General features: G+C 49.6%; 1 protein-coding gene across 3 annotated transcripts in view; it reads right to left on the minus strand.

The window, feature by feature from the left end:
* LOC130391504 (rho guanine nucleotide exchange factor 28-like) overlaps positions 1-10,339 on the minus strand; it is a 40,654-nt gene that overhangs the window by 24,705 nt on the left and 5,610 nt on the right. For 2 of the 3 annotated variants that reach the window (XM_056601692.1, XM_056601693.1), the window contains exon 1: positions 891-1,135. In XM_056601692.1, coding sequence (XP_056457667.1) covers positions 891-966 — 76 coding nt within the window. In that variant the 5' untranslated portion in view covers positions 967-1,135. Of the gene's footprint in view, positions 1-890; positions 1,136-6,245; positions 6,319-7,144; positions 7,192-8,291; positions 8,368-9,634; positions 9,837-10,339 lie in introns of those variants that run through there. The other variant, XM_056601691.1, reaches the window with a different exon arrangement.

Here is a 10,339-nt window from a genome sequence, read left to right on the forward strand (position 1 = left end):
AGGAGAGTGACTTCAACACAGACACCCACCTCCAACAGCAGGCGTGATGTTTGTATTGGCAAGCACCCCAGTAAAGCTACACAGTCTCAAAGCACCCCAGTAAAGCTACACAGTCTCACTTCATGGTAGTTGCAGTTCTCACATTAAGCCATGATATTACATCAGCACCATGGTCTCTCTCTCTCTCTCTCTCTCTCTCTCTCTCTCTCTCTCTCTCTCTCTCTCTCTCTCTCTCTCTCTCTCTCTCTCTCTGCTTAAATGGAAGGTACAGGGTGGTATGAAGATGTCTAGATCAACAAGCAGCTCTACGTGGCTGGCGTGGTCATCTGACATTCCCCAACGTACTGTCAGATATCAGGTTACATCATTAGCAAACACACCGCTATCCAACTGATTGACACGTGCTTGCGCTGGGAACCTCTGTGCACCAGGATTTGGGAACAGAAGTGAGGGGTAAATATATGAACCCATTTGATAAGAGAGCAGTAAAACAGTGTCACGGGGGGTAGTGCTGGCGGTGTTTTGCCATCAGACGCTGGACTTGTGGTTGTGACGACAGTGTCATGGATAGCATGTAAATATGCGTCATCTTAACCTGCTTAGATATTCTATGATGGTCAAGACTCGTGCCATGGAAAAGATGAAAGACTCAACATAAACAGAGCGTATCGGGTTCAGAAGGAGAATATTGACTCTGCACTAGACAGGCTGTTTGGCAAATGTTCAGCAGTTACACAACGTTTACCAGGAACATTTTGGGATTGCACATCTTTTTGACCGATACATCAAAACAAACCCACCCTGAGCAAACAATACAAATTAAAAATAGTGGAATCGAGGCAAGGAAGCAACCGACCTCAGAGCATACAAAAAAGATGTTCCTGCATTACCTTTCTTCCTGCGTATCCTCATCTTGGGGAAAGACGGCCAAGAGTAATTGAAAGGAGAATCCGAATCCGAATCCATAACTTGATATCCGTGACTTACATAGAGTTCCCCCCCTCCAACACCGGCACTGGGGACTTTTAATAAACAACAAAAAAACTGCTCACTGGATCTCCATTTTGTGCCGTGTGAGGAACACTGCGTTAGTTGCTTCTTCCACAGTCTCTGCTGGAGCCTTGACACTTCAGGAGTGAGCCAGCATGCTCAGCCCGGCAACCCCCTCCAACGCCCCCCCCCCCCCCACCCCTACAGTCCTTTGCACCCTCCCTCCCCCCTCCCCCCCCTACACTCTCCAAATCCAATGCCCAGCGCAGCTACGAAACAAGCTGCTCTCCACGGAGCTCTCCGCGTCCGTTCCTTCCCCCCTAGTCTCCCTGCCTGAGCCCCAGCAGCCAGGCCTCGGTCACCCCTCCGTTATTCCGGCTAGTAACTTCCACTTCTCCTGTGCTGTCTCTCCCCTGAGCTCTTCCAGTCCCGAGAGCGTCTCGGTCACCCATTCCCCCCTACTACAGCCACACATGGCAGGGAGAGAGAGAGAGAGAGGGGGGGGGGGGGAGAGAGAAAGGGGGTGGGGTAGAGGGGGAGCTCAACACATGCTGACAGGAGAAGGGGGTGGATGGTATTGACGGGTGGAAAGAGTGACTGAAGGGGGAGAGAGAGAGATTGAGGGGGGGGGGGGGTCACCAACACACACATACAGCACTGTGACTCAGAAGCTACAGTGAGGCTGAAGAGGAGTGGAGGCCCGGTCCAGCGTTTCGGAGACACGGAAGAAATCATTAACTTAACACCAGTTCATGATTGTCTCAGAGCTAGTGGACTAGCTGGCCGGCGCGCACACACGCACACACACACACACACACACACACACACACACACACACACACACACACACACACACACACACACACACACACACACACACACACACACACACACACACACACTCCAAACATTACAAGGGACGAGGCATTCCCACAAAGCATTAGCCCCCATTGTACCCTCCCTACATGATGGACATTGACGAGTTCCTGCTCTCTGTCCGTGATCCCGTCCCTCTCCCCACCCCCCCCCCCCCCCCCCCCTCTGTCTGTGTCTATTTTAGCATGTCAAAGCCCAAGCGGAGGCTGACTGGGAGCGGGGCACACTGCCAGCTCCACAGCCTCACCATGGAGACAGCAGTCTCTCACCCTCTCTCCCTCCCTCCCTCCCTCTCCCTCTCTCCCTCCCCCTCAGAGCCACACATGTAGAGGTAGTAGGGATATAGATATACAATGGGGTGAAATCGCCTCATATGTGCTGCTAACCATTGAACTGAATATTGTCCGGAGAAGGGGGATGGTGGAATGGTTAGAGTAAAGAAAGAGAGAGCTGGGGGTGAGGGGAGCGACAGTGAGGACAGTATTGGGGTGAGGTACAACAGGGTAAAGAGGGGTGGCCCGGAGGTTAAGAAGGCAACAATATAGCATCTCTGAGAGTATGTGTGACAGCGCGTGCGTGTGCGTGTGCGTGCGCGTGCGTGTGTGTGTGTGTGGAGATTGAGAGGGGCTTGAGGCAGAGCCTGTGTGTGTTCATAGGGGGGGGGGGGCAATTGTACTTGTGGACATTAATAGTGTCTTTGTAGGATCTGTGCAAAGTTTAATCCTTTTTTCCATTGTCCCATTAAATCCTTCGGACCCCCCCCCCCCCCCCCTGCACTCAACCGAGCAGCACAACTCCCTCTCCAGCCATCTTTTCTTACATGTCCCTGTGATACACTACTGTATCAAAAAGCTCTCCCGGTGTCTCTCACACACACACACACACACACACACACACACACACACACACACACACACACACACACACACACACACACACACACACACACACACACACACACACACACACACACACACACACACACACACTTGATTCTCACACTCCATTCTGCTCTCCCCGGGGATCCCAACAAGCTTCTGGAAAAGTGCATTCAGCAGAGCCTTGGCAACCCCCATTCAGCCACAAACACCCCCTCCTTACCCCCCCCCCCCCCCCCCCCCCCCCCGCCTCTCCCCTCGCCCCCTTCAGAGACTCCCATCTCGTTCATTCTTCCTACCCGACACACGGGGCAATGCATGCTATCACACGCACACACACATGCACACATAGAAAGTCTGACTGTGTCCCTGCACATACACAGGGGCGAGCGCAGGCTAAATGCATGCAAGCATACCCACACAACACAGACACACACACACCCTCCCCCTCTCTCTCTCCCCAACACATGCACACACATCTACGCTTCCACACACACAGAGCTCCTTTCTTCAGCCGCGGCGAGCCTTAAGACGGAGTGGTCTTTGCTGTTTGTTCACTAAACTCACATAAATACGCCGACCTGAGGGGTGGAGTCAGAGCGGAAGGTGAGAGGTGGTGTGTGTGTGTGTGTGTGTGTGTGTGTGTGTGTGTGTGTGTGTGTGTGTGTGTGTGTGTGTGTTCAGCGCTGAGGTGTTTGGAAAGTACAGGGACATTCAAAGGGCAAAGGTGAGAGAGTGAGAGAGTGAGTGAGTGAGAGCGAGAGAGAGAGTGAGAGACAAAACAGGACAGTGTGCGAGTACAATTGTGTGTGTGTGTGTGTGTTCCTGTGTGTGTGTGTGTGTGTTCCTGTGTGTGTGTGTGTGTGTGTTCCTGTGTGTGTGTGTGTGTGGGACAGATTAAATGACATCAAGACAGAGGAAACATGACGGCTACACACGAGATTCCTCACCCGTCTCTCAAACTCGTCGAGCTTTGTCGAGCCCCTGATGGATTATCTGGAGTCACCACCACCACCACGGCCACCACCACCACCACGGCCACCACCACCGCCACCACCACCACCTCCACCACCACCACCACCACGGCCACCACCACCACCTCCACCACCACCACCACCACGGCCACCACCACCACCACCACCACGGCCACCACCACCACCACCACCACCACCACCACCACCACCACCACCACCACGGCCACCACCACCACCACCACCACCACCACCACGGCCGCCGCCACCACCACCACCACCGCCACCACCACCACCACGGCCGCCGCCACCACCACCACCACGGCCACCACCACCACCACCACGGCCACCACCATCACCACCACCACCACGGCCACCACGGCCACCACCACCACCACCACGGCCACCACCACCACCACCACGGCCACCACCACCACCACCACGGCCACCACCATCACCACCACCACCACGGCCACCACGGCCACCACCACCACCACCACGGCCACCACCACCACCACCACCACCACCACCACCACCACCACCACCACCACCACCACCACCACCACCACCACCACCACGGCCACCACCACCACCACCACCACCACGGCCACGGCCACCACCACCACCACGGCCACCACCACCACCACCACCTCCACCACAGCCACCACCGCCGCCACCACCACCACCACCACCACGGCCACCACCACCACCACCACCACCACCACCACCACCACCACGGCCACCACCACCACCACCACCACCACCACCACCACCACGGCCATATCACTGCAGATTTAGACTGGCCTAAACTGTGGCAGATTACGGTGCCTTGTTTACCAGGTCCCGCGCGGACGATTATGACCCCGCCGCGCTTGGAATGTCTGACAAGGAATCTAAATTCCTCAAGGATGAAAACAAGGGCCGTCATCCCGTAAGTGTGTCGTGTACGGAATCCCAGTCACTTCCTGTCATGGTCTGAATATCACGTCTTTTTTTTTTTTTTATAGGTGGGAGGGGGAGAGCTCTTTCGGCCGCCCTGACCAATGAGCAATGTCCTAACAAGACAGGGCGGATTGGCAGACAAAGGTCACATGCAAAACCCTCTGTAACAAGCTCAAAGTGCTTGGGATGAAACACAATCCAAAACAAAACAAGAGGTTCACAAAGCCATAAAAAACACAAGCACACCTGTACATGCGCTTGTGCGCGCCACACACAAGCGGCGTGTGGTGGGCCGAACGCTGGAGGGTGAAAGGCAAGACCAGCCACAGGCTGTATAAATGGCCCTCCACCGCGCGTGAACCACAACATTCTTATGGTGCGGCATCACCAGTGGTCTTTTGCAGCCGCGGCAGCCAAAACAATAGCCTACAGGATGTTCCTGTGTGATCGACACGGATAAGGAGAGGGAGTTTGCGTCTGTGTCTGTTCTCTGAGCTCCAAGCATGGAGTCCCTGAGCGCGGGATCTCAGAGACTTTGACGCGGCTTCTCCGTCGGGTAAGGTTAAACAAAGACATCTGGTTTACACGTTGAAACTTCATGTTGACATTTTGAAAAATAGATCAATCCTACAACAAACACAGGGGTGCTTTAGAGACATTCTCCAAGATTTCCAGCACAAGATCTCAAATGCCGGATTGTTGATTATAATGGTTTTAAAGGGCAACACCAAACAGAATTATAAGGGTAGACTTAAATAGTTCAGTTATAAATTCAAATAAATAATTAATCCTTGCCCACATCTAAGAGAGTTAGTTAGTCAGTTCAATATTAAGTAGAAAAAAACAGGGTACAAACAGTCCAAAGCCGGTCAGGAAAAACAATGCAAAACCCAGCCACTGTGATGCAGTATGCTGTAGGAAAGTATTTTTTAAGGAATCTTAAAAGGTTAACACATAGCCCATATTCATAGAATGACACAGGAGCTCTGGGACTCTACAGGAAGTGAGCGTTTCCTGCAAACAGAAGCTTTTCAATGAACCTCATTCTACCGACTATAACCTAATAACAACTTCATAACAACACCTCCTGTCAAATAACCTCATACAAACACCATCACCTATAACCTCTTAACAACACCACCTATACCTTCATTACCAACACCTATCGCCTCATAACACCACCATCATCTATAACCTCATGAAACCTCCACCTATAACATCCCAACACTGCCACCTATAACCTTATTACTACACCTCCTTTAATATGACCTCATACAAACGTCTCCACCTTCAACCTCTTAAAAACACCACCTTTAACCTCATACCAACACCACCTATAACTTCATTCAGCAGCTACAACACCACCACCACTGGTCACGATTATCTGACAAACCCGGGTTTCATTTAGCATTTGTGTCTGGTTTGACCTTCTTGTCACATGATAACAGACATAGCATTAGCATTAGTGTACAGCTAATGTTGATGCTCATTGGCTCAATTTGATCCCATTTCCCAAAACCAAAAGAATATACGGAAAAAGAAAAATAGGCAGAAAGAAAAAATAAGAGAAAACTTCAAAATGTCCTACCGGAATCAGACTGCGTCGGGGACCGCTCCTCGTCCTCCCCATTCAGGCAGAACATGAGTGGTTCCTCACAGTCCTGAGCAGAGGAAGATGGAAACAGGGCCCCAGTCAGCCCCCTGCACACACGCCTCCACCACCACACAGAGGCTTTTCACCGGGCTCACCTTCCAGCACCACCATTAAGTACAACAACATTGGCCCGCCGCTGGCTGGTGACTGGGCGTGTGTCCATGGGTGTGAGAGAAATACGCAAGTAAATGTGGGATACTGAGTTGTACAGGTGAACAATAATTTGTTGTTTGAGATGAAGGAGGGAGAGAGAGGGAAAGCGAGAGAAAGAGGACCAGTTGCCCAACATAAACAGATACTGGAGGATGGAAGGTCAAAGATCGTGCACGCGCACACGCACACGCACACACACACACACACACACACACACACAGCAAATAAAAGTCAGCTATTCAGTGGTGTGTGCCAGGTGCCAAGTCTGACACCTAAACAATGAAGGTGAAAGAATACAGAGCACTGAACCTCATAGTGAGTCAAAAGTCAAAGGCCTATTAAAGCCATTGACCTACACAGAGCAATAACTCATAACCTTAAGTCCGTTGAAGAAAAAATGTCATTTAAGAAAGGGTAAGACTTTATATCACAGCTTTACTAAACGTGCACTAAACAGCAGGGTTAGAGTCAGTGATAGCTGTTGGTCCTGCCCGGGACATTTTCCAAGGTCATCGATCGCTTTGAGAATGGAATGGAAAGCCACAAAGAGAAAGTGCTTTCTCACTTCTAAGCCATGCAAACGTAATATATATATATATATATATATATATATATATATATATATATATATAACCCTAACCCTATATATATATATCACATGTATTCAATGTCATACTCACATTTCCTGCCAAGGCTGAGATATCTTCGCTTACATAGGGACACATACCTTTGTTGAGAAAGGACATACAAACAGTCACATGAAATCACGGAACCAACCAACAATCATCAAATGTAAAGAAAGGAAATGCTTTTCGTTTCAAATTAATTTCAACAGTGTTCTATGAACTACCGTTTTCTGGGCATGCTGACGTGGAGGAAGCAAAGCAGGTATCACTTCTTGATTAATTTCAGAACCCTGAGGGAAGCGTGCTAAGGCCTCCGTGGCGGTTTACTAGCTTGTGTCTGATAGATCAAAGAACACGGTGTTTAATGTCCCAGCAGACCGAGAGAGCACACACACACACACACACACACACACACACACACACACACACACACACACACACACACACACACACACACACACACACACACACACACACACACACACACACACACACACACACACACACACACACACACACAGCTCTCTGGGTGGTGGTCTGGGATCACTTGCGGAGGAGGAAGAGGAGGGCTGGTGGGAGGAGGAAGAGGACTCGGCCCTTGAAGGATGCAATCTTTATAAAATAAGTAAGTAAACAACAAAAAATAAAAACATACAAAGGAAAATACAGAGAGGGGAAGGGGCAAAGGGAAGTGGGTGACGCAGTGGGGGTCGGTGCTGTAAAAGGAGTGGCATTTTCCCCGACAATGGCGGGCCTGTGCCTTCGTGTGATACCGTAAAACATGCTTGTTCAGTGGCCTGCCAGAGTAATGCCGGCTGGCTCTTAGCTTGCATCCTATTGAGAGGGGGAAGGGGAAACAACCGGCTTTCCCGCTGGGCAAGACGTACGAGATATACTGAAGAGCGTGCACACATGCAAACATTTGCAAATAGACACTAACTCACATGCGGGTTGAATCAAAAGTGTTTCAGAGGAATAACGTGGAAAAAACAGGGAACTGTCCATTCAGTGCTTTGATTCATTTTCCATGGCCTTTGAGTTCCAAAAACTCTCAGCAGAGGGCAGTATTGTTTTGAAAAACCTCTTCAGTAGAAAAAAACCGTAGACACACAAGGTAGCACAATCAAGGAAAACGATGGACAACCCATCTATGCTCAGCTTGACCCCATAAAGCCCTCAAAGCAGGGAAAGAGAAATGTACCATTTTCTGCAGGATTGACCACGCTTTCTTCCATCTCTAAGACAGTCCCCGTGTTCATTCTCCTCAGTCCTCTGATCTATGTGGGAGATCAGATGGTGATTTTAGTGAGCATGCAAGGGAAGGAATCGGGTTTACTATAAAGAGATTTGGCGAGTAATCTGCTCTTTGGGGTTTGAATAAAAAGCAGACTAAGGGCCGAAACACACCAAAGCAAGAGGGTAAAGCGTGGACCTAAAGCGGATCCACCTTTAGTCGCCTCCCAAGTTAATCCATCTGCACTTCCACATTGCGTAGGCCTATAGTGGAGCGCGTTCTACTTATTCTGCTTCCACCTGGCTTTCTGATGCGTTGTTTTACAGCGGATCAATTTAAAACGGCCTGGACGAGTGAGTCTGCGGGGGATTTAATGTGACTCGTTAAAGTTCCTCTGCGCTCAATGCTTGAGCTCTGTTGTGTTCGGGCCTACACAGGGGTACCCACTTTGACTTGAGAACATTGTCATACAGCCACAGTGGCAAGACCATTTCTGGATATACTTCCAGTCAAGAACTCCAAAACACTCATCTGAATATATATTCTAGTTCCCATTCTAAGAAGAAGTTTGGGTCCGTTAGTAGACATCTTGGCTACATTTATAATGATTAACTTATTTATTAGGTCTTTTTCTTTACACACAAAATTCTCTTTCAAGAATAACAGGATGTTATGTTGATATACTGTCTGAAGACTGACGGGTTTGTCGTTTTAATTTCCCCAGATGTGCTTCTCTAGGTATGTAGGATTTAAATGAATCCAGGATGGCAGGGGCTCAGGGAAAGAATGACTAGGGTTAACATGTTACTGTAAATATCTTTCTGACCACCAAGAAATAAGGATCATGCGCATCATCTGTGGTCTTACTCTTAATAATAGCAGAATTTCCCCATCCAATAGGGCTTAAAGATGGATCCAGGAATCAAAAACCAGTGGCCACTCTGCTTATTTTCTCTCTATTCTCAGAAACCGCATTGTTTCTGAGTGATTTACGGTACTAAGTGCTGAGGCCAAACATCAAACACTGCTTGCCACTTTATAGTTTCTGCCTGGATATCGGCACAAAGAAAATCAACAATAAAACATTAAATTTGATTTCAGTAAGAAGTCGTATAAGCGCTTCAATAAAGTGACTTTGAACTCTACACAATATTGAAATAAAGCCTGTTATAAACTTGCGGACAACATGTCCTCAGGATTTACAGTATTAACATTGAGTTATAGCCATGCTTTCCTTTCTTTTTAAGCCTATTTCAGCAACCAATCAGGGCCACATCGGTCCCCATGGCGACCATCGGGGGGCAACTGACCTCCTTGAGGAAATGGTCGTCCCGGAACCTCTCCCGGAGAAGGAGGATGTCTGCGTGGAGTTCTTGCCGCGAGTTCCTCCGGCCGTTCTGTCGGACCGTGAGGGACAGGGTCCCCGTGTCGTGGCAGAACCTCAGCAGGCGCCCCGGGCCGGCCCACACCTGGGACAGACCAGCCGGTGGCGTGGACAGAGGGTTGGGGGGGCTGTTGGAAAGGACACGACACGCTGTTTTCTACCAACACGGAGAGAACACTGCTCAGAGAGGAGAATACTGATGAATGTGCACGCTGTGAGCAACCGAGCGGTCGGCAGCATCAACTCATGCGGATGGTGAAGTTTGTTTGGGTGGAAGCAGAGTCTATGTTTTCCGACGGCAAATTCTTCACAACACGAGTACGAAGCAGTACTGTATCGACTCTCCTGTAACACAAACCCGCGTAACGTTATTGCAATAAAAGATTGCAATAACGGAGGCTTGTTGTAATGAGCGATAGGCCCAGTATTAAGAAGAGAAAGAAAAAAAAAAACACCACATTCAGCCTCAAGTGAGCTGAGCTCTGTCCTTGACTTACAGCGTTAACATTGAGCCCAGTCGGTTGGACACAGGCTCAGAGTTCCTGAATTTGACCGGTGTTACGAGCAGGTGGCTCACAGTACATTGTTGGTAAAATGTAATTGACAATTGCGAAAAAAATCGAGTTTCTCT

Source organism: Gadus chalcogrammus, chromosome 11, assembly GCF_026213295.1.
Source record: "Gadus chalcogrammus isolate NIFS_2021 chromosome 11, NIFS_Gcha_1.0, whole genome shotgun sequence".
Lineage (NCBI taxonomy): Eukaryota > Metazoa > Chordata > Actinopteri > Gadiformes > Gadidae > Gadus > Gadus chalcogrammus.